A 25,594-nucleotide genomic window follows, 5' to 3' on the forward strand; every position below is an offset into this window, starting at 1 on the left:
TAAAAATTTTAGATCATGAATTTAGAAAACACTTCCATAAAATGAAACACACACACTAAATTTAAAGATTCATGTGACTGACCAGGTCAAATCTGGTCACCTGGGAAACAGAAAGAAGAAAAGCAATACTTAAATCCACTGAGAATGTTTAATTTGACAGATTCCAGGAGATTATAGAGAACAGGCTGAAATGTGAATTTACAGCAGCTGAACTTCAGGGTCCAGGAACACAAAACAGTGTTCTTGCACCAACAACATGAAGCCAATGTTCAACAAAAAACTTTGAAAGGGGGGTGAAGAACCTTGGATCCTACAAGAGAGTTCCAGGGCTTTGGATTTCTCCTATATTCTCTCCCTCCAAGAACAGCCTGAGGAAGAAGGAAATCTCTAGTTGCACCCAACAAATCCACACACTGAACACAATGGCAGAGAGGAACATAATGCTACCTGTGCCCTTCAGAGTGAGCAAGCTTTGTGGTGCAGCCCCTGAGGCCAAGCCCTACCTGTGACCTACCCTTTTTGGGCAATAAAGCTTGAAGTTGCTGTACATCAATTGCACTTGCTGAGGTCACACAAACAGGGTTCAGCTAAGGCACAACCGACCCAAGGGAGTTTGCTTGGGTGTTCCTACACATCTGGAGTTACAGTACCACACTCACAACACATCTGCTGCCTGCAGGCTGGGTTCAAGAAACATTAGTTCGACTTCAAGCACTTGCTAGAACTTTTCTTGAATTTCAGAAGGTCCCACAGAAACTTGTCACCAGAAATGCCAGTGAAAATGAGAAGCTCTAAGCAGCAAGCTCTGGAGCACAGATATAAAATGACTTGATTGGTAGGAAACCAGCCTTGTGAATTGTGAGAAATAGGATATTTCATTGCTCCTTGCCTAAGTCTTGCCCACCGAGGGCCTACTAAAGGAGGAAAAAATGACAAAATAATGACAAAACGAAATGAATCCACATCGTGTTTGTTGAAGAGTTGGGGTTACACAACCATACAGAGCAGCAGCGAGCCAAAAGAGCCTCCCAAAATAAACATCAACTTGTCAAAAGAAGGCAGCAAATACATTCCTGTAGACATGGAGCACTACGAGATCCGTGTGAAGGATACCATTCATTTTTCCCTAAAACCTGTGAGAGCCGGGTGTCAGCAGCAGCTCAGCTCAGCTCCAGGAATGTTTCAAGTCACATTTGAATCTACTCTGAAGACAAGCAATGCCAGAAACCAGAATAAGAACATTTTAGACATCAAGTAAGCAGCTTTGAAATTTGGATTTGAAATTGTTCACTCGAGTCCTAACCCGAAAGGAACTTCAAGGAGAACAGAGTGTAACATCAGGGAACTAACGCCAAGGCTGAGTTTGATTGATATAATACTACTTTATTCCATTGTTTCAACTTTCTTACAGGGTTAAAAAAATGTACAGGGGTTCAGAACCACCTCAACAAAACAAAGAGTACAGCATTAAGGGAGCTCTAAAGTCAAACCACAAGTGTGCACACGTGGTCAGCTTTCATTACAAAAAGTAATAGGCACAATCTTTACATATGCATTTTGGTGAAAGAAGGAGTAATAGTGCAGTGTTAAAAGGCACCAATAATCAATAATTGGGCCTTTTTAAAAAGCCAATAACCATCTAAGAAAATGATATTTGGTTCAAAGTTATAATTTAAGTATTATATTGACTGACATGCATCTGAACCCCTGGCAATTTATTACACAAACCTAATGTGTGCCCTTGCAAAATCAAAGTCAGCTCAGTACACAAGGACACACCAAAGCTCTTGGCCTGTGTTTAACACTGAACTGTCTTGTTCACCTCCTCTGAGAACACGTGTCTAACAAAGAGCTGCACAGAAGTATTTCTCTTGAAGCAAGTGTGAATTTTTAATCCGGTAGCATTGACCTATTCCATGTGCTATGAAAACATTAGGCACAATTTACGCTTTCTCTTAAAAAAAATACGCTATGTGCAAGTGAGGTTCACACAACAGACTGACAGCTACAACAGTAAGCTCTTGACATTTCCCAAAGAAAAGGGTTGGTTAGTTTTCATTTTCTAGGCAGTGCTGCACACTGCTGTGTGCCATTATCATGTCTGCATCTGTGGAACCCGTAAGGAAAAGCTTTAGTACACCCTAAAGGGCACTACATTGATACTGTGCACTGATTTAACTGGGTCAACAGAGGGAACGACTGAAGAAATTGTACATGGGCAGCTGCAGTCAGCCAGCCAGGGAGGGCTATTGCTTCCTGCAGAAAGAATGGTTTGGGACTCAGTTTACCTCACAGGCACCGTCAACTCACCCACCTGCAGGCAGTGGAATATAAGGGTTGCACAGCATGGAAAAAACGGGGAAATGAGAGGGAGAGCTTCTGTGCAAGTTGTACCAAAACGAGCCAGTTCATCCCAAAGCATCATGCCCAGGGTAGGGTTTATGCATTGCAGATATTTTGTACAACTGAAAATTGTACAATATGTGAGCAGAGATAGAGCCGATTATTACCTGCAGTACCTACTACAGTCCTCAAGTATATAATTTACGGATAGCTGCATACTGTGGTGTTGATTGCTTCCTCTTAAATCTATTACAATTCTGAAGGCTACAGTGTATTCTGACACAAAGACAACTTGGCTACAAGGGGGAAAAGGTAAGATAGTAACTAACTAATTTGTTTTATGAGGAGCCTCCTCTGATGTGGTAGTTACTCCATGCCCTTTGGAAGATTTTTATTTCTGACTTTCTTCATCATCTCTGTTGAACTGTTCTCCCGACAATTTCACAAGAGTTCAGTGACCCTTCTTACAGCTGCCTTTGCCTTTTCCAGGATCCCTTTTAAACTCACTCTAACACCACGGCAAGCTGCTCAAGTAAACATTTCTCTCTGGCAAGTTTCCAGATACCACAAATACTATCAAAACTCTGCACTTGATTACATGTGCCCGTCTTCTTTAAATGGAGCAGGAATTAGCCCGTTTCCTTGGCTTAGGGTCCCGTACATCCCTGTCTTTTGAACACATACAAGATGAACAGATTGTCTCTGACAGTCTCCGCAGTCCCAGCCTGAACACGCTGTTGGAGAGGCTATAAATCACACAGTTGCAGAAACTATTGCTTATAGCAAGCCACGTTGTTAGGAAGGAGAGTGCTGGGTTTTCCAACACCCTCGAGCTTTCCAGCAGAAAGTAAATGATATAAGGGAGCCACAGCACGTAGAACACACTGGTTATCCGGAACAAAACCATGGCATAGCGGCGGTCGGGGCTGTGCCCAGTCTCCCCAGCAGCATCCCCTTCGTGGTTAGGGAATCGAGCTCTCCGATCACTTATCTCTTTGGTGTGCTGCCGGCAAATTTTAAAGATGTGGAAATAGGTGAAACATATGACAAAGGCAGCAGGAGCATATAGTAAGCACACGATAAAGCCAGTAAAGTAGGCATTAGTTAGCCAGGAGGTAGCACACCATTCAAAAATATCTCCATGGTAACCAGGTTTTCCCCAACCAAAGAAGGAAGGCAAGAAGATCAGACAAGAGTATATCCAGATCAGACTGATGCAGATTCTCAAGCGACAAGGTGTGACCAGTTGATTATAGGAGAGAGGCTTTGTTATAGCGAGATAGCGATCCACACTGATGCAAGCAAGACATGCCATAGATACGCTTTTGAGCACAGAGATGATGTATCCAAAAACTTGACAAGTCAAGGACTCATGGACACCTGTTGAGTAGTGGAGCAGTGACAAAGTAGGAACCAAGCAGCTGACTCCAACAAAAAGATCAGCATAGGCCATGGTCTGAATAAAATAGCTGGTGGTGTAATGATGCAGGAGTGGAGCACAGTGGAAAACAAATATCACAGTTAAGTTACCCGCAATAATTAAAAATGTTAGCAAGACAATAACGACTGTCTCAAGGATACAGATGTCAACTGCATTGTAGTGACCAAATCCAAGAGGGCAGGAGAGGTGCTCAGATATGTTCATAACACTACTGCTCATATTCAGAGTCCTCCATTCAATCCATCGGGACTGGTTCATGTTTTGTGCTTAGGGAACTGTGCAATCTGAGCCTTAGTGAGCAGGTGACCTGCTGAACAGCAGCTAAACTCTGCTTCAGCGTCTCACGATCTCTCTTTGCAGACACTGCCAGTGCTTACATGTGAGAGGATTAGAGTCCCATAGCTGTTGATGCCTCCTCAGCATCAGTGCATCACCTCTGGCACACCTTGGCTTTAAGGAAAGAACGAAAGAAAGAAAGAGAGAAAGAAAGAAAAGAAAAACAAAAGCCAGAAAGAGAAAGGCCACTGATCAGCTCCTCCAGTGCTCTTGACCCATCTTTAGCAAACACAAGGCACTTCTAAAACAAACAGAAATAAAAACTGACAAAAGAGACACATTCATTTCCCAGGGAAGGAGGGGAGGGAAATCTCTGACTTATTTTCCTGAGAAAGTCAGTTACTTTGGGATATACTGGGGAGAGGGAGAGGAAGGGAAGGAGGAACCTCAGTACAGCTCAGGTTTCCTGGACCAGCAGTTATTGGAGATAATCTTTACGTGTTAGTTTAAATCACAGACTGACTGGAGACTAAAGGAAAAAGTTCATCCTCTAACGCTATCTTTTCTTGTTCAGTTCAGAAGATGGTTCTCCATCTTATCCATGCTATCCATTGGAAAGGTAAGGAAAACATTTTTGTCAAGGTTAATTCCAATAGACTCACCACTATTTGGATATGAATAACGAATTTTATTTAGGGGGAGACAGGTGGGGGATGAGGCAGATTTGTCCTCTGGCTCCCAAGAAAGCAAACATACATCTCACATACAATGAGGAAGATTGTATCTATTCATTTAAAAATGAAAATAATTTAAGAATAGATTTTGGAGACTTATGTCAATATTTACAGTTCCTTTAAACAGTTATAGTCCATTACAATTACGAATGCCAGAATCATAATTCAGTGTCCCCACAGACAAAATAAATCCTCTTGAATTTAATTTCAGCAATGGCAATTTAAAATAATCATCTTTAGAAACTCTGCCATATCTACTATAGTGGCTCAGTACCCAGGAGTTCATAGGTATATCCATGATATTGCTCACCTCTGTAGCAACAACTGAATCATTTCACAAACCCCCACACAACGAGCTCAGAAACTTCCATCTGCATTCTGCTGGGAAGCTAATGAAATGCTGATTTGACTAGAAAAGCTGCCATTGTTTACTACTCCATTATTCTGTTGATCAGCTTCATCTTCTCAGGGGTTTAAGGTTTCTGTATTTATTAGATGATCTGCATAATAAATAGTTGCTTTAAAAAATTGTTCTTCTATTTGCAGGACATTACCTTGTTCATTTTATTCACAGCTATGGAGAGAGAAAACATTAAAAGAAAGCATCTTCTGTATTCAGTTTTAAGTAAATGCTTGATTAGTTCAGGAATCATTAGGCAGGTAATTATATGTATACAATCTTGGTTTTTGAAAGGCCCCTAAAATGTTAAAACCATCATTAATCCTAGAGTTCCTGAGACTAGAAGACTAGCAGTGAAAATTAATGAATCCACATCAAATGATCTCCAAGGTCATTCAGCTCGCATTTGCTTTAAGTCTCTTTAAAAGTACCAGGATCTCTCTGATGTTTCTGATAGTCCTTGCCGTGTCTTCAGGAGGAATTTCAGATACTAGAAAAGCCAAATGTTCAATTCTGTCGCAGCACTTTGAGAGAAAGCATTCTTTTTGGAGTTAATTTCCTGTCGTGCATCGCCACGCTGTACAGAAAGTCCTTTCAGATTTTATAACATCCCCGAATATTTCCGCCTATTCGCTCCCTTTGTCTATAAGCAACAGAGCACGTACAAAATCACTCCTTTCTCCAATTCCCTGCTAAAGCAATAGAGAAGCTTTCTCACCTACACGCATCCTCGCCAGCCGCTATGTCCAACACTTGACAGGGAGTCCTGTTACCGCGGTGCGGCTGGAGCGGCTGCCGCTGCTTCCCCGCTCCCCCCGTGCGATGATTGCCTGCACCTGAGCCGCTCCTCCTCCTCCTCCTCCCCCTCCTCCCGCCGCAGCCCGGAGCGCTGGAGCGGTGCCGGCCGCTCCCCTGCTCCCGCTCCGTCCAATGGCGCCGCCGCCGGCACCGGGAGCGCCAGCGGGCACCGGGAGCGCCAGCGGGCACCGGGAGCGCCAGCGGGCACCGGGAGCGGAGCAGCGCGGGCAGCGGACCCGACCGAGCCGGGCAGCGGGCCCGACCGAGCCGGGCAGCGGGCCCCAGCGAGCCGGGCACCCCGGCGCGAATCGCTGCGCTCCGGGAGCCTCCCGAGGAAGCCAACACACCCCTCGCAGAGAGATGTGCATACATAACCCAGGCATAATCTAACAAACCACCGTCGTCACCCCGCTAACGCTGTTTACTCCAACAATCCCACGTTATTCCCACGTTACTAATTGCCGCGCACACCTTTTAAGCATCACCTGCTAAGGTTTAGCTTGGTAAAATACCTGCCATGGTTCCACACAAATTTTCTAGTCTTCCTTAAAAGACAAAATTACAGCCCCCTTTTTAATGACGTCCCCTAATTAATTACTTCCAAACTTAACACATATATGTTACAAACTCATCTGTACCCGGTTTTGACACTGGACCAGTATTAGTAGTACCCTAACAGCGCCCTAATTGCTTCAACACCAGTTTAAACACAAATACTTGAACCATATTCTTTTCCAAACTGAACCAATTAGCTCAGCTCTCCCCTCCTGCAAACAGATGCAGCTATTCCCTGATTAAGTACTCAGAACTTCTGTTTACTTCGCGCTTCCCAAAAATAAACCCAGTCACAGAAGTACAACCATCAAAGTTATCTTACACAGACACTCCATGCATCCTTAGACACTGAAACAGCAAATTTAGATACCAAAATACCAACCACAGAACAGCATTTTGGGCTACTGATCAGCAGAAGACGTGTCTTGGATGGTATAGGAGACTTTAACCAACCAAGTCATTAGAAACTACAGTGATTTATATCCTTCTAGTTCCAAGGCAAACCAAAGGCAAATTTTTAATAAGCTGCTCCTGAGCTAACATCTTGTATTTCGAGTACTGCCTGGAGCAAATGTCCAAGCCTGAATGACAAGTCTGTAGCAACGTGAAGCAGCACAAACTGCAGCAGTGTAAAAGTGGTTTGCAGTAAGGGCATGTGATCATTCCAAAGTCTTCTATCAGAGGATTTAGGAAAAAATTCAACTATCTCTGATACCTCAGAATGGTAAAAGGCTGCAACAACAGACTTAATGACTAAATTTAGTCCCTGAGCACAGCTTTAAGGTCCAGTTATCCATACCATGGACAGAACAATAGGGAGCAATTTTTATTCCTCCTCTTCCCACTCTTCCTGTGGGGGAGGAGGAGGAGAATAAACAGTGTGCACAGGCATGGCAGTGCCCAGTACTTCTCCCACTTCTCCTTGGGACAGATCGTGGTTGGCACCAGGGATATAAAGGGCCAAAACACCTTAAAATGGACATTAGGAGCCCCAAAGGTACACAGGGGCATGAGATAAGCAAAGGTACAGCCTGACAAAGCAGACCACAGGAACTACGTGCTTGGTACATCCTGCTCCATACAGATTTAAGGACTGATAACTACTAAAGCTTCCGAATGTCACAGTAACCACTGAGTCACCTTGATCTCAGGTCAGCCCCAGCTGGTGCCTGCTGCGTGTGCCCAGAGTGCTCAATCTGAGAACAAGCACTAACAGCAGCCATATGTTTCAGGTCTGCTGCAAGAAACCCAGGCTCTGCTGAGCAGGTAACAGGAAAATCAATGGCAGCCTCTGCTGGCTGGTTCTAGATGCACGTAAAGCATGTCCTCTAAAGAAATTACAGCTAAAGGGACAACGTAAAAAGTAGGGAAGTTTGACTTCTTTGGGAATACGAGCAGGCTTCCTTCACTACCAAAAATCCAGTCATGCTGCAAGCTGCCAGCGGCTTCATCACCTCAGCCACTCGCTATAAACTGCAGCATGCTGACGGCACTAAGTTGTGCTTGGTTTACGTATATTTAGAGGCAAGTGAAAATTAAGCAGAAATCAACCAGTCCTGATGAAACTACTGAATTACAGAGGGAATGTTACAAAATGTAGCTGTAGCAGAATGTTGTATCAGAGGCAGCACGTTAAAAGCTCAACGAGAAAAGTTTTTTTATTTGGAGATTAGAGACACATTTGGGCCTCTGGCACAGTTTTAAACAAAACATGCTTCAGGATTTTGTTTTAATCTGTGTTTTAAGAGAAGAAAGTGAGAAAGAGAAAAGTTCTACTGGAAGAATTGCCTTACTGTCAGCAAGGCAGCATCCTACATGGAGTACAAGTTCCCATAGCTGGTTACATCCAGCTGGAGAACTGAGCACTCTTCAAGCTGAATAGAAGGAGCAATTCCACACCTTCTTTATAAATTACATCAGCTAGAAACAACACAAGTCGCCATACAAAACAGAAGACTCGCACCATCTGATCCTGCTGAAAACAGAGGGGATGTGGTAGGAGCATGAGCTTTGTGTATGCAAAGCAAGGCTGTGAAAGCAGCGGTGATGTGTGACCCTGCAAGGAAACCAGATAAAGCTTCTCAGACAGAAGAAGTCCATATGGAAGGAGATTTAGAAGCTCCAAGCAAGAAAACAATCTATTAGTCATTCTGTTTGGAAAGGAATAGCAGTATTTGTTTCCTAAATCCTTTTTTTTGTAAGGCAACAGGACTGATGGAAGCAATCCCTGCAGTGCACGAAGCAGCAGCTCAATCACACCACTGATTTCTGGTTTGAAGTCTTTCATTGTTAAATTACTGGATGGTCAGCTGGATTAAATGGACAACAATAATTTCCGTAAAATCTTTTTTAAAGGCATTGATGAGAGCAAGGAGGTGCAGCTGAGAGTGTGGGATGAGGAACACAGTAGTTATTTATTTAGATGCAGACCCGAATGACAGTGCTTATACACATACCAACTCATCAGCTTCTATTTTTTCTGCCCAACTCCTTTTTTTTTGTTTTGTTTTACAGTATTTTCTTCTTTTATATACTTTCTCCTAAGCCTAAAGAACAAAGTTCTTCCTTTCAGTTTGCTTTATTTTCAATCTTAAATACCTCTGGCATTTACTTGTCCATGTATCTTATGGACAACCTGGTTCTGCTTTTAATGCCTCCAGAATAATTCTATTCTATAAAGCTTGCAGTTCTAGTGCAGCTTACAGTAGCAGAGGAGGAAGGAAAATCATTTGTTGCATTAAAAATTGTGTGTACATAGATAGGGTTTTCTACATCATATTAAGTGTTTGAAGTTGCTCTATGAAGTCATATCAGTGTTGTATTTAAGGCAGAATTCTGTTCTGTTTGGTATTTGGAATATAAAGCCTCTTCCCCAAATCCACCCACTACAGCTGTCTATTTAAAACCTGCCACGGAGAGCTCGTGCTCACACAGAACACACAGGGATTCTGACCTCAGCACAGGCGTATGATGAGATATAAGGAGTACATACATACAAATAAACCCTTCATTTTGTCTCAAAACAAGCTTAGGCTTCTCAAACTCCTTATATCCTATGGGTACCATCTGACCCCATGTCCTGCTCCTAACAGGGCCAAAGTTCTAAATCAGATCCAACACCACACTTAAGCCATGTTGTGCTGGGTCCTCCATTCAGCTGAGCTGTGAACATCTCTACAGACAGAGTTTTCACAGCCCCTGTTCCAGTGTCTGACCACTCTCCCTGTGACTCCCACCAGCAGCTCAGAAGTTTTCTTGTTGTGGTTTGTCTTCATCCTCATCAAGGCTAAACCCACTTGGGCCAGTGGTGAAAACGCAGAAGTGTCAGTTGTGAAGGAAACAGTGTATTGTAGAAACTTTTAAACCATTTCTCCACCTGCTAGTCTCACTTATCACTTTTGCTACCAGAAATCAGTTCCTTCCCTTCTCCCTCCCACCCTACGATCCTAAAGAATGCCATAAATCATTTCACAGTGCTATGGCCCACATAGCCTGTGCTGCAACAAAGATCGAGAGACACCAGGTACACAGGTGCATTTCTGAATTGCAGATGCTCTTGTGGAGCTCTTACCTCATGGGTACAGGAAAAAAACCATCACAGGCCTTTTCTGCATTAGGGCAAAGCTGGATTTGGTGGCAGCAGCAGAGCAGCGGGGGGAGAAGGAAGGGGCTGGTGCAATTTGGAGTCAAGGGTGAGGGCAGTTCAGGAAGGACTGGAAGGGGACAGCAGCCTTCTAAATGGTCAAGAGATGTGAGGGGAGCTGAAGATCCCTTTGCATATTTACCAGTACTCCTCCAGGAGGCTCAGGTTCAGCCTGATCCTCAGCTGGACTCAGCTCAGTCCTTTGCTGTTTCTAATGATGCAAATATGAGCCAGGATCACATCAGTGTTAGGTAATTAGGATGCTGTGATGCAGAACAAGAAGAAATGGGCAAGTGGGTTTTTTTTCATGCGGATCAGTAGAGAGAGATGGGCATTCACATTTGCAAGTTTATTTATTTTGCAGTCTTTTCATGCTGTTAAGCAACAATTACATTGAATGCTTCTAAAGTTCAAAACTTTCAAATTACTCCTAATACTAGTCATGTATTTAATAAATATTAAGCAAGTTTTTGGAGTAAATTGCTACAATCTCCCTTTAAACATTACTGCCTGTGATCTCATGGATTGTATTTCATAGCATCACAGAATGTTTTGGGTTGGAAGGGATCTTAAAAAGATCATTTTGTTCCATCTCTCCCCACCATGGGCAGGGATGCATACAGAGCAAATACTTTCCTGAATTTCATACAAAGGAACATTTTCCTTAAGGAGGAGCTTCCCTCAAGATGATCTTCACGGTCCTACGACAAATTGAATCCACTTTAGAAGCTCAGTCCAGAGTGACAAATACCACCACCAAACTCCTGTGTCCTGAATCAACAGAAATAAAATTCTGCGCAATAAGCTACCAATCAAGAAGTGAATTTACTTCAGGGAAATGCTGTGCAGCCAACTGAATGGTGATAATTAACATTTTTCAGGAACCAAAGAGCATTTGCTTTAAACAGCACATAAGCTACAGAAGGATGCTATTTACTGACTGACCATATATTATAAGAAGCACAAGAAAAACTTCTTGTATGAAAAGCAAAAAATTCAACCTGTGCCCTCAGACAATTTCATGCAGGTGCCACTAACACTAAACCACCTGCTCTTACACTAGCAGCAGTTTAAAAAAGAAAAAGAAAAGGATACTGGCAAAACAACACCAACTTACTATCTCCCACTGCTCCCATCTTTCAAGAGATGATTAAAGTATTAAATCACAGGACAAAAGATAGCAATTAAGAGAACTGTAAATGAAGAAATGCTGAAATATAGAGAACAGTCTGCACAGTGCAGGTAACATTGCCCTTTCCTTTCCTGTGGGAATCATTTTCCGTATTTCAAAATAATACGTAAGAGATTTTAGTACTGCATTCAGTCAAACTTTTTGGAGGCATATTTTGACATACTTGTGCTTTTACTAATACTTCTGTCTGTGTCAAGCCAGGAATTACATTCCACAGATACTGGTATTCTAAAAGCGTATTTCAAGTGGGCACCAAGAAAGTGTATGTTGAAAAGGATTCCAGCTCACCTGGCAGGAGCATAAGCTCAGTCAGTATTAGCAGTAATTCCACTTCAGCAGAGCTAGAATAAGAAATTTTAAAGCTATTTAAAAAAAAATCCCAAACATTGTGATCGCCCGCTTCGATTTTTCACCCACTGCAAGCCAAACAGCTCTCTTCAACTACAGCATGACCTTTTAAAAGGCAAGCAATTTTGATTTAATGAGTTCAACTGATGAATAATTTATTGCAGCCTTAATTAGGCGGCCAACTTTTAAGGCCCATGCAAAAGCAACTACTAAGAACACGAGGACTGAACCCACATATACCTGTCTGTCTTTCAAAATCTGAAGTTTGGATGTATCACAGAACAGTTCCACTTCAGCCTAATTCTCTTAGTATTGTGAACTGCCAGCTCTTATGTGACAAACACACAGACATGCACCATCAAATCCACTCTCCATGGATGTGGATTGGGTTAAACAGCCACGGAACATTCTCCTGGAACATCCAGTCTAAGCCAGACAGGCTGGCTGGAAACACGTGCCCGGTCACACCAACAATTTATGTTTTAGTTGATTATACAATTGACACATTCCACCCTAAACTTTTCCTTTAATAGAGCTTTTAAAAATAGTTCTTCCTCAAGGACACGAGAGGTGGCTCAGAAAAGCACTGAACAACCAGGATCATTTAGGAGATGAAGTCACAGCTCCAACTGTTGGTATGGGCAAAACCAGTTCAGAACTAAAGAGCCACTACTTGTTTTAGTGCAGGGAGCAGGTGGTACCAACCCCAAATCCCAGTAAATCCAATTCCACTACTCCTTGAGAACAAAAAAACTAAAAACAATCAAAGCAAATAGTGGATTTTTAAGACTATTTTTAAACTAAGTGTTACTCGGGATTACTATTCTACCACATTGTGAAGAAATAGAAAAGAGGAAAATGATATGGCATGCTAACTATTTATAACCTGAAGGGTGGCACATTTTCTTTTTATGGATTTTAAGCTCAGCTTCATTTAGACCAAATCTTCCTCCCAGCTGGAAGTGCTGAAGAGGTATCATCACTTCTGTTCTCCTCCAGCATGGATCTATACACACTTGGATCAATATCCACGCAGGAGAAAGGACAAGGAACAGCTTCCTACTGAGAATGATCTACAGGGAAAATTTTGCAAATAACAGTGGAAGTACATTCCTGGGTAACTCACAGAAGTGGAATCTAGAAATGAGAGGTGTTAGGAAAATGCCACTGAAAGCAAGAATTACTGACTTTCCCCCCCCAGCCCCCAGTTAAAAAATAGCTAATTAAAATGTATAAAATCATCATACATCTGATAACTATTTTTCAAGATTAATGACATCTAAATACATTCAACTTCCAATAACTAGCAAATTTTGTCTTATTAGATAATGAGGACGTTTATATTTATAGCCAGAAATTGGCACATGTAAAATGTTATGTGAGCTGAGAAATCATTTATTCTAGAAGAAATACCAAACCCGGTATTACTTGCCATCTCTTAGAAAAAAAAAAAGAAATTAAATATATACTTTATCAGCACTAAGAATAGGTTAAATAAAAAGACAACATTGAGATCTACAAATCCTTTTGGAAGGGACACTATCAGGGACTGGAGAAGTCAAGTCTATAGACTGAATTCAAGGCCAACTTCCTTCACCAACATTAAATTCACACATAAACCTCTCTCCTCTGCTCAAGATTATGGCTTGAAGCTGCAAGTCAATCTCTTAGTTCATGTATCTTAAAGATATATCACATAAAACTGCCCCAAACACGGAATATCAACAGGCTGAACGAAACACTGCCTCCACCTCAGTGACTTTATAGCCACTCCATATATTGAAATAAAGATATCAGAAATTACCCTCTTAACAGTTAAGGATTTCTAATATGCTACCTAAAAGAAATAAGAATGAGAAACAGCAATTTTTTACAAAGGTTTTACACAAGTGATTTGCATTCATTTTTCTGTCTAAGTTATGGAAATACTCAGTAGTCAAAAAACACGCCACAGAAATGGAATAAGGCTAGAGTAAAAAAAGACTTATTTTTAAGCTAGTGTTCTAACCCAAGCACTCACAGGGGATGAGCTTTGCCACATTTCCTTTCACCCTCAAAGAAGGTTCTTCATAACACAAAGCAAAAAAAAAGTAAAGGAAAAATGGTTACAATTCAAAAAGCTATATTTTATTGTTATGGCAACTGATGTGCTAAAAATAAAGAAATAAAGTTGTTATGGCAACTAGAATTTTAAAGGCAGTCAAAAGTAGAATAATCAAACATTCTGCTGGCTTAAAATGTAACATCTATGAGTCAATTTACAGAAAGAGCTTCAGAGACAAGTAGAGGTTGGGTTTTTTGGGGGGCATTCTGCTTTAGCGATCAGTTAGTGCAACTCCAGAGGACTCTAAGAAGTACAAGGTGAGTAGAAAATTATGCACTGCAAGTTCTCACAGTCATTAGGAAGAAACAAACACCTTGTACCACTTATCTGCTGTCCTGGCAACCTTACCTAGATCCATGAACTGCACCAGGCTGCCCAGTGGAGCTCTGGCTGCCCCATCTCTGGAAGTTTTCAAGGCGAGGTTGGGTGGGGCTTGGAGCAACCTGGGCTGGTGGAAGCTGTCTCTGCCCATGGCAGAGGGTGGAAGGACAATGAGATTTAAAGTCCCTTTTCAGCACAAACCATTCTAGGATTCCATGATAAATGTTACTTAATGATTTTAAATGAAGTACTGGAAAGTTAGGAAGTACCAAAATTTATTCGTCTGAAGCAGCAGAGTTCTGTCCCTTTGTATGTACAGAATTATAAAGATGCCTGTGACTACAAGATGATAATACATTTAAATTTCTGATACGTCCTAGATGATCATTACAGGGCTCCTAATTATACAAGCACTTCCACGACAATCTCAGAGAACTCTTCTCCTACCCATTATTTGTCAGATTATCAAAACTGCTACTTCTATTAAAAATTAACAGAACTGTGTGCACCGTGCAATATTCCAAAACCCATACTGAGACAAGCCTTAATTAATAATAAGCAAAGCATTTAACAGATACTTCAGAAAATTATGACTAGAAACAGCAACTTGTACTGGAAATATTTGCACTTAAACCATGTGCGTAGCATGTGCCAGGATCCCACTGGAAGCTGGTATTTTAACACAGCACGTGCCTTCTGTTTTGGCTTCACTGCATGGAAAATTAAGGTTGCTACCAGCAGTACTCGTAACTCTTTTCTGACCCACATGGAAAGCCTCTCACCGCAATCCTCAAGAGCTAGCATGGCCAAAATCACAGCTCAAAGTCAGGCTCTTCACTTGCACTAAACAGAGAAGAATCAGATTAATTCCTTATTGCAGCACAGAAGTCAGATGTACACTGGCAATTCAAACAATACACAGGGCTGTGCAGCAAGGCTAACACTGAAAATTCAAGTGTATTCCTGCAGTTTTGCTTCCCCAACCCCAGTATTAATCCTTGAGGCTGGATACACAGTTAACTCATTCCCTCTCAAGCATCATGTGAAGCTAGCATTTCTAGAAATGCAAATCATGTGGGTAAGTATCTTACCTAATGGATCTGTGACCCATCAACAGCTTCTGCAAAGGAAACTCCATGTACAACACTCACTGTACATCCATTTTCATGAGTCAGGGTAAATCTTAGACATGGGAATATCAAGACTTTAAATGAAAGTTTCAGAAGGACACTGTCTCTGCCTGGGCTAAAGGAGCCTGGCTGCATGTTTTCAAGGCTTGTTGCTGACTCAACCAGACACTGCAGACAGTCCTGAAAAGACGACCAGCTACTGCTGCTCTGAGCTTTCTATGAAATTAGTTTCCTCATTGTGTAATAGCCTAAACTTAATCAAGCGCATGGCTGCCTGAAATACACGGTTTTGAGTTCAAAGAAAATGAGCAGACATCCAAATATTACTCCTTGACTGCCAGCTGCGTAAATCCCCTGCTGGCATTCAGCACCAGGATTCTTGTTATATCAGGGGCAGCCATTCTGCACTGAACACACATGTATACATCCATATGTAAGAGCATCACCAAAGAATATTCATTCTAGCATTTGTGGGTATATTTTATCCCTGTTGTGTGTTAATGTATTTTCAAATTCCCATTAAAGAATTGGAGAGTCTTCACAGAAAGGCAAAGGAAATCCTAGAAGTAACAACAAAGACCAAAAGAGCTTCCTGGAATTACATTTACAAACTCATGAAAGAAAGGGGGCATGGTTCCAAAAGGTACCTCCAATTTCTCTGCCATACAGGCACCAAAAGTTCAATTAGACTGCAATGTTACATTACCCTACGTAAGGCTGCCTCACCTGTCCATCCTGCCCAGCCCCAGCGCTTGCTCCCATCTCATCCTCACACCACACCTGAACAGTACATCTCTCTGAGGGAAAGGGGGGGAAGGAAATCTTCTAAATACAACTCCACAAGTACTGTGACTAGCCCTGCAAATGCTAGGTAAGGATATAAAAAAGAGATGGAACACGCAGTAGAAGAAACCCCTTTTGGCAAGCACGCTGTCTGGAACTGCAATCCCCATTAACGAGGATTTAGTTTTAATCCAGGCTCTATCTTGTACTACAGAGTCAAAAAAAAAAGGGCGTATTTTGAAACTGGATTGCTCTGAAAACAAACCAGCCATATGAAGACAGCTTTGTCATATGCAGGATATGATTAAAATATGTGAAGCTCCATATCGTCAGTATTTGGTTGTCAGTTTAGAAAACAACTGATGAAAACTCTCAACAAGAAAAAAAATCCTAGCTGCCAAAATATTTGTGTGTGTCCACAAAAACCTACATAAAAGATTGTTAGAAAGAGTATATGCAGTAGCAGACTGCAATCAATCTCCTTCTGGTTAGTTTACCTCAGCAGCTGCAAATTTCCTTGCTGATAGGGGACATGACTCTTAATTTGTACAACCATACTCATCACTGCAAAGGGAAAAAATTCCTTAATGGATACAGACTGTAAAGAAGATCTATAGGTTTCTCATCTCTTTTGAAGTGATTACCATAAAATCTACCTTCATGCTAGCTCATGCTAGAATAATGTCCTATAGAACACACAAATAACACTGTCATTTGGGGTTCACCATGAAGAAGTCATACATAAAGTAAGGTAGCAAAAGGTTCAGAATTCAATCCTATATCAAATTCTAGTTTGGATTTAAGTGAGGTATTCATCACTTCTGTACGCTTTAATATTCTACACATGCAGCTCAAGCCTTGGTGGGTTTGTTCCTATTTCAATTGTTCTGAACTGCTGTCCACAGCTATGGTAAAACATGCTTTAATGAAGTGCTGACCACCAGTATTGGTGCTAACAAAGGCATTTTAGGAGCCTTTAAACACCAAATGTTTGGATTCTTAGTGTTCATCTTGAAGCATTTGGAGCGCTCTTTCATTTTCATGGCATCAAACATTAACACACTGAAACCAGCCACTAATAGTCAGGAAAAGGTGGTTTGCTCTCTTCAATAAAGGTATTTAAGATTGCTAAAGCTCCAGCTCTGGAGTGCTGCAGCCTCCTGAATGCCAGTTATGCAACCTTTATTTGAAAGCAGAGGCCGGTTGGGAAGAAGGGAATTTGAGAGCAAAGAGGAATACCAAGAGCAAGTTGATTGCTTCAAACAAAATTATCCCTCAGCAATCCCAGCTCTTGCAGTGGATACAGACATAACCACTTGCCTCAGGTAAGCAGTGCCCTGTGCTAACAGGGAAGATCATACACACAGAACTCCATGAAGACAACACATCCTGCAGAGAACTACAACGATCCAGTTTTACTCAGGGGTGCAGAATGCCGTTGTTGAAAATGTCTCTTTACTACAGCTGCTCTTTCAGCATCAGCATCACTACTGCCACAGGAAAACTGAACACCTACTGACAAACCAACGTTCAAATTCAACTGAGATACCTATTCATGCTTCATCTAGGAAGGAATATCAGGGACTTTTCAAACAAGCTCTGAGGTGCCAAGAACTAGCAGCTCTTACCACACTCCAAGGGAACAGCGAGGCAGTGACACATCCCAACTCCATCCTACTTAAAAACCACTTGTCATCTGCATCAATATTCATATATCCGGAGCTTATGACACTATCTGCTGCAATATCAATTCTTCCAGCAACCATCACTTAAACCTATTCAGGCCATCATACTGATTACACCCTTGGTTTTATCACTGTTTGAAATGGTGGGCAACTCTGCTCCCCTGGTTTGCAGATAATGGATCGTAAATTCACGCAGACAAAACAGAACACGGACTCCAAGAGGGCCCATGCAAATCCCATTTATACTCCATCCTTCAGAATAAATGTGTCAATTTATATGACTTTTAGGGCAGAGAGGTCACACATCACCTCAAGAGCCAGGAATTGTATTGTGAGTGTCATTTTAGTGTTCTCATGTGTGGTTTTGTTTGGAAAATAAACTGCAGAAAAATTCTTAACGCAGCATTAACATTTTATAATTTTATGCAGGTCCTGAATATAAAATACTACTGGTGGTATTTTCCACCTCAAGTATCATACATAAACATTAAAATTTAGATAACATAAAAATAAAAACTACTAATTGATGCTCCTCCATTATCTCCTGAAGGGACCTGTCATTAAACTGATGAATTCCTTTGAAGATCAAGAGTGAGCAGAAGATTTTCCCTTTTGTGCACACAAAATTGAAAGACTTTCTCCAGATGAGTGCTAAATGAATCAAAACTTGGCAAATTAAATTCACCTTAGGGACATTTTATTCCTGAGTTTGTATGAGTAATATTAACATTTGCTATGGAACTAGGTACCCTGGTACATTTATCATAAACTAAACCTTTTATCTGAAGTCTGAATTTAAATGAAGCTGTTTAAAGAATTAAAATTTTATCAACTTCTACTCTTCAGAGACAATAATTTTTCACTGATTTCTGGGAAGTATTTTCAGTTCATACATACTTTATTGTCCCACAGTATTGCAGCACCACTAAAATAATTCAAAGTAGGTGACTGTAACTGTCAGCACCAACACATCAGCTTACACCAAAAATGAGGCTTCCCATCACTCTAACCAGCATGAGCTGATTTGTCTCTACAAACTACATCACATTATAAAAATATCAAGAACGTACTTGCCACAAAATGAATGATCTCAGTTTAAGAGAAGAGTTAAGTAACAGTCATCCTATCTGTACCCTTTAAGAAAAGGTGGGGAACAGTAAAACCTAAGAAACTGCCTATACATACTGAATTTAAAAGAAACAGGAAACTCTGAAAAAGTGACCAGTTCCTCCCAAATTATTTTGCCTAATACTCAAGTACCTCATTCAAAAAGCAAAACAACAGGTATTAGCTCTTTCTCTTTTTAGTCAACTGAAAACAAAAATCACATTTTTATTATAATGATCATTGATCCTTGTGTAAGAGGACCTTTTATAATTGCTTAGCATACTGCTATGCCATCCTTGAAATCTATTTCCTTTAAAAGTCAAGGGAGACAATGCCTAATTAGTAAAGAGATGAAATAAAGATGCAAAAAAAATCTATTCCTAGCTACAGAGGCCTAAACTCCCCCATTTTCAATCAGGACAAACAGATGCAGCATTCTGAACACAAATATTTCCTACAAAAATACCCTAATGTTTCAGTCCATTAACCAGCCTGCTGCGGCAGCTGGTGAACAGTCATCTTTTTAATTAGACACCCTTACTGATTAATTAGTCTCAGAACACTGAGCAGTGGAACCCTGCACGATGCCACTGGGACAAAAAAATATTCCTTTTTCCCCTTCTTAGTGCTAACTTAACATCCTTTGGTATTGCTGCAAATAACAAGCTTGATTCATTTTCTCTACTCACACTAAAATAGCCTTCCTGTGTAAGGAATTCTCTCAATTCCCTGCTAAACTGTTTCACACAAATTGCATTTGCTTCACACAAATAAAATAAATTTAAAAACTAAATGAACAAAACCACACAAACATGGCATCAAGGCACCAGTTTCAAAGTCAACTGGATTTAATCTTCTTTGTAATGAAACAGTGACTCACTTGTTATCTCCTCAGTCTTCCTTTTACTAACTATGCAAGCAAACTGGCAATAAAAATTAAAAAGCCAAGTAAATATGAAGTATGAAATAAAGCTGCAAATACCTTTTCTTGTTTGAACAGTTTGGGTAAATTCAAAGTTTAAAAAATAAATAGATTTCTGCATTAGGTTTACATGAAAGTTGATCTTCAGTCCTTGGAGCTCAGTTCAAAGACAGATGCACCAAGAAACAGATTAATAATCAGAGTTAATTCAACACATGGAAGATTGTGCTTAAGCACATGTTGAAACTTCAACAAGGGGATTTGCTGTTTTCATCTATCCTAACTTTTAAATTTTGGACAAGACCCAATTCCAGAAACCTGCAACCTTAACATTTGGGATTTTTTTTCTTTTTGCTTTAAAACAAGAGGATTTGTCTTGTAGGAATCAAGAAATAATAATGCTGGTGCAAACTGAACATATAAACTACATACATTAGCACTAAATTGATTAATTTCATCCAGCCCCAAATCCAATCCACTTGCTCCATCTTTGCAGCAACGGAAAATTCTTTCCTGTGTTTCCTCACTATTGTATGAGAATTATACTGCTGGAGTAGTGATAACCCTGATTAGTGCCATTTTCAAATTATTAAATTACTGACATCTGTTATTTCCGTGATATGGCAATATTTAATCCCCAAATCAATGCCTCTCAGAGCTTGGAAGAATTCTTAGGATTTTCACTCTTATGTGGAGTGACTTGAAATGTTATTGGTCCAGACACAAAACACCAAAAAATACAGTCAGCAGAAAAAGCTATGTTTTGGCCAAGTCTTCTGAAGCCTGACCCTTTAATTAGTTATTATCTCTAACTGTTCTGGGCATGAGCTCATACTGACAAAGGAAATTACGACAATAAACAAATAATCTTATTTTTGGTTCTCTTACCAGTCATTTGGAAGGACAGCCATTCAATCTTTCTTTAAGACCTTCGACTCAATGTCACCACCCAGTTCAAATCCAGGCATTCTCATTCCTACGCAAACTTTCATTGTTTTGAGTAACAGAATACTGCCAACATCTACTTTATCTGAGAATAGGCTCCTTTATCTGATCTTACTTTAAAAAATAATACTAATAAATTTAAAGCAAGTTTTTCTTCCTTAAACCACAGCAGCAGCTGCATTTAAAATAAGTCTACATACGTTGTTAGATGAACATAAAGTTAATTTCTTAAGGGAATTCATACTGTAAACTGGAAATGTTTTATGAATAAATGATGCATTTAACAATCAGAAATGCTACCTTAAAACAGTCCACTCAAAAGTTTTCAAACTACAGAATGTGAGCGACAGCCTTCTGTTTCTGCTCTCATTTTACTTAACACAACTACACACACCTCTGACAGGAAAGAAGCCTCACCCTACAAATTCAGCAGTGAGAACACACGCAGGAATGAAACCATCTAAAACAGAGAAGCAGAATTCTAATAATAAGCCGTGTAAGATGCAATAAATAAAACATCTGTCCCCATGCAGAGGCAACAAGTGTTTTACGCGGAGCTGCTGCATCACTGTCATCACACGACAGCAGGTTTCTGTCATTCACACACTGACACCTGCTCTGACAAGGGCACAGTGGGGCAAGGGGAGCCCCATTCCTGCACGAGACAATTACCAGCACTCCAGTCCTAAACAGGGTACACTGTGCCTGGGCACCCACCAGTTAGCAATTTCTATTGCTAATGCCATGCAGCAGGCACCCACGGCAGGAGGTAAAGTCACATAATCACAACTTCAGTTGCTTAAAAAAAGGCAAACTGTTTCACTCTTCAGCTGCCCTGCCACTGACTGAACTGCTGCCCAGCAGAATTCATCTTAACCAAAGGAAAGTGAACAAAAGAAGGCAAGAACATACAGCTCTCAACAGACCTCATCACGGAAAAATTCATTTGAGTCTTTGCAGAGGAACCAATGAACATGAAATAATGTCACACAGGCAGGAGAAAACACTCTGTCAATGAACTGACCTCAGCTCATGCATGTTTTTCTACTTATATTCTTTTAACAAACAGATCAGACATGCTTTTTCAGAAGCTCTTAAAATACCAATATGACCCCTTCATTATCATAAGTAGATTTTTCTCACTCTGATCTGATTTTTCTTAAAATAATTACATAAATAAAAATACACACTTCTCCCTTCTTATGTATGTTTTACTTTCCCCTTCCTGTCAGGTGCCACGTGCAGCACTGTGAAGATCCCATGGCACACATGCCTGCAGGGAAAGTAAGGCAGATTTTTGATTGTCACACAGAACAGATTTACATATATGTCAGAAATGAAGCAGCTGCCAGATCTCAACTCCTACTCTCTAAAACTGTATGCAAGGCCTACTATTGTGCTCCAGTCAAAATTCCTGAGCAACTCATGGTAATCATCAAGCTGGAACTCAGCAGAAGACCTAAGAGAGTGCAAGGTAGTGCTTGTCAGTACTTGTGAGAGCCGAAGTATTTCTTCCTCCCTTCCCTCCTGGAACTCCAAACTCACCTGGAGTGAGAAATGAACGCTCTGATCCAGGGGAAAGGGAACACAGTTCACTCTTAACAGACTGCTGATCTCCAGTGCACAGGACCAGAGGACATGGAGGCCTTTTGGAGAAAATGAGTGCAGCATTGATTTTTCTAAATGAGACGTTGTATTTTGCTTTCAGCGCTGAATTGAGACTCTAAAACAAGCCCCAAATTACCCTCTCCTCCAGAACACACTGAACCAAGCACTCCTGAAGCTGAGAAACACTGCAGCAGGTTCCAGCTCTGCATGCAGATGGATACATACAGCATAAATGCACAGCCAGATTTCTTAGGTGACGGGACTTGGAGCTGGCCAATCGAACACAGCACTGCTGCACGAGACTGGAATAGAGCAACAAATGTGTCTGTATGATGGTCTCTGCACTAAATTTAAATGCTGAGAGTCTGCTGTCTTTCAGAGTATCACACTGCACACAGTTTTGGCCTGCCAACAACACAACTCTCACCTGTGAGCACAGTTTCACCTGAAGTTAACCAGTAACACTGTAGTAAAGTCAGAGTTTTTACCAGATTTCACTCTGTCCCCATAAGAGGCAACCATACATCAGGTTTTCAGCACTAAGAATTTCAGGTATCAGGTCCATCTTTGAAGCTGTGACAGTATCACAGCAGAGACTTTTCTAGTGGTCTCCAGTGCCCTCTTTCTCACTGAGGTGCTGCAATTGCCAATTTAACCCAGGAGTGCACGTCAGGCTGGATGAAGGGCTGGAGTGCTGGGAGAGCAGGCTCAGAGGAAGGATCTGCCACCTTGGGCAGCATGGGACAGAACCTCAGGACTGCTCCAGGAACTGGGCAGCAATGGGGAGCTGTCTGAGAGGGAGAGAGGCTCTGGGAGCTTGTGGGGTGTCAGTAGGCAACAGCTCAAGTTTGTAGATGTTTGTACACCTCCTACTTCTGCTGTCTCAGCCCACTTCATTCCCAGGACTGCAAGTGCAGAGCATCACCAGCTTTCCCCAGCAGGAATGGCTTCCAGAAGCACGCTCAGGAACACGTCTGTGCACAGAACACACTGCTGAAGGGCTCAACACACCCACAAACACATCCAGCTTCCAGAAGAGAAACATCAAGCAGAAAGACCAAAATACCAGGGGACAATGAATTTGTGCAAGCATATACATAAACTGAAATAATCAAGATGAAAATTATGGGTTTGATGGAAAGAATAAATAATTACAGAAAAAAAAAAAGAGTTCATGTTGTTGGTATATTAGGATGGTAGCATACAAATAATGCAGAGAAAAGAAGTCAGTTCTGCTTCCTCATACAGGAGAAGCAAGTGAACAGTCATTAATACCCCAATAACTCTGAAGCTTAACATTATTAAGTTATTATTCTTAGGTTATTATTGACACACATAAGGTAACACCACAACCATGATTTTAGTAGTATATACTACTAAAATATACGTTTTACTACTCTCTCTGCTTAATTCACATTATTGACACACGAAATGAAACAGAGAAGTTCTGTTCACAGACATAAATACCAGATAATAATTCATTAAAAAAAAAAAAAATCAGCTTTTTTTCTGGAGTATCCCACATTAACTCTTCCCAAAGATGGGCCTAGTTTTGGTATGGCACAGGCTCTCCCCTGTTCATTTCTTACATGAGTCTTTTACTGCCAAATGATGTGATCACCAGCAGTTTAGACAGTCAGACTACAGAAGCAGTTTTGTCATTTCAGGAGGAAAATTATTTACTTTAGAAAAAAACTCTGTTTGCATAAATGCTCCAGTTCAGCAGAGGATTTAAATTTTTCATAAGTAACACTGAAATATTTCCTATTATTATATTAAATACAATATATATTAAATACTGTATGAAATATCATCTTCCAAAATACACATCACTGCATATTTCTGTAGTGAAAAGGCCAAGTGTAACAAGGTATTTTTAAGGCACAAGGCCCCAGCATCAAAATAAACCATGCATTTTAGAAGTTTTCCATTCCCTCCTCCGCCATGAAACAAACACCTTTCCCACTTTTGGAAAGCAGGAGCAAATAAGGGAGGTGGCTTTGATGCACCATACAGCTGACACATGTCCTGTGAATGGTTTCTAAGGAAAATATAACACAGCTACAACATCAAAATGAAAAGTTTACACTATCAAAGCATTCTTCCTTCTTGGTAAAGAAAAAAGAAGCCACCAGGACTGCTCTCACTCTGGGCATGCTTCTAAACTTCACAAACATAATTCGTTACGTCAAATTAAGAGGACAAGTAGCAAAACAATATGAGAACATTACGAAAGGGAACGGCGAGTAACAACCCCAGAATTTCTGAGTGATAACTCATAACCCAGATAACAAATCCAGCACGTGCTCTGAGCAGCACATGAAACCATCCCCATCCACTTCTGCCATTCAGCATATCTGAGACTGCTGCTCTTCTCGGAGCTGGAACAGCCCTGCAGCGGCAGAGCTCCAGAACCCCAAATGCTCACATCACCTCTGACACTGCACACAGCTCATGCTACACAACACAGAGGGCCTCCCTCTTGCCATCACAGATCTAAGAAGATCAAACAGCTCTGCAGACTTCTTAGAACGCTCACTGACTGCACTGATGACATTAGGACACAGAATGGGAACTGATTCCCAAAAGGATTCTCCTCTCAGCTCACCCATACAGCAAGGAGAGTGATTCCTTGCTAGGTCAAAATGTTTTTAACATTCTTTTTTAAAATAAACAACAGAAAGAAGAAACCCTCAACTTTGTGCCATTTTGTTTGGGTTTGTTTGGGATTAAGGCATCCGTAAAACAAACTTCTGAAAAAACAAAGCGATGGATGCGAGTTTACAAAAAAATCCAGAAGCAAACACCTGAACAAGTTGATGTTCTTATTATCATCACAGCAAGAGAATAGAAAGCTAAATGTCAAGCACTACTATGGATATAGGTCAGCAATTTCTATTACTAATGCCATGCAGCAGGTACCCATGGCAGGAGGTAAAGTCACATAATCACAAATTCAGTTCCTTAAAAAAAGGCAAACTGTTTCACTCTTCTGCTGCCCTGCCACTGACTAAAACTGCTGCCCAGCAGAATTCATCTTAACCAAAGGAAAGTGAACAAAAGAAGGGAAGAACAAATAATAAATCCCTCACCATTGTGATGAGTAATCTGTATTTATCCAGCATTGCCTGGTTGTCATGGCATCCTGCCAGCAGCTGCCAGATCTCTGCCCTCAGTGCTTCTGGAACACCACTCCTCACCAGAGTGGACAATCCATTTGGTCTCACAACAAGGTTATTGTGCCTGAAACAAAGATGAT

The 25,594-nt window shown here is 41.0% G+C and overlaps 2 protein-coding genes across 7 annotated transcripts in view; both read right to left on the bottom strand.

Moving 5' to 3' along the window:
• Window positions 1-25,594, bottom strand: part of RABGAP1L (RAB GTPase activating protein 1 like) — a gene marked incomplete at its 5' end in the record, with an annotated part of 238,535 nt that overhangs the window by 154,355 nt on the left and 58,586 nt on the right. For all 6 annotated transcript variants that reach the window (XR_014226648.1, XM_082287051.1, XM_082287048.1 and 3 more), the window contains one exon: window positions 25,428-25,578. Coding sequence is in view for 5 of the 6 variants with exons in the window: in XM_082287051.1 (XP_082143177.1) it covers window positions 25,428-25,578 (151 nt within the window). The remainder of the gene's footprint in view (window positions 1-25,427; window positions 25,579-25,594) is intronic.
• GPR52 (G protein-coupled receptor 52) lies at window positions 2,957-4,042 on the bottom strand (the record flags this gene model as incomplete). Its single annotated transcript, XM_082287042.1, has 1 exon — window positions 2,957-4,042. The coding sequence occupies one exon, from the start codon at window positions 4,040-4,042 to the stop codon at window positions 2,957-2,959; it is 1,086 nt and encodes a 361-aa protein (XP_082143168.1).

Source organism: Coloeus monedula (genome assembly GCF_965178545.1).
Source record: "Coloeus monedula genome assembly, chromosome: 9".
Classification (NCBI taxonomy): Eukaryota; Metazoa; Chordata; class Aves; order Passeriformes; family Corvidae; genus Coloeus; species Coloeus monedula.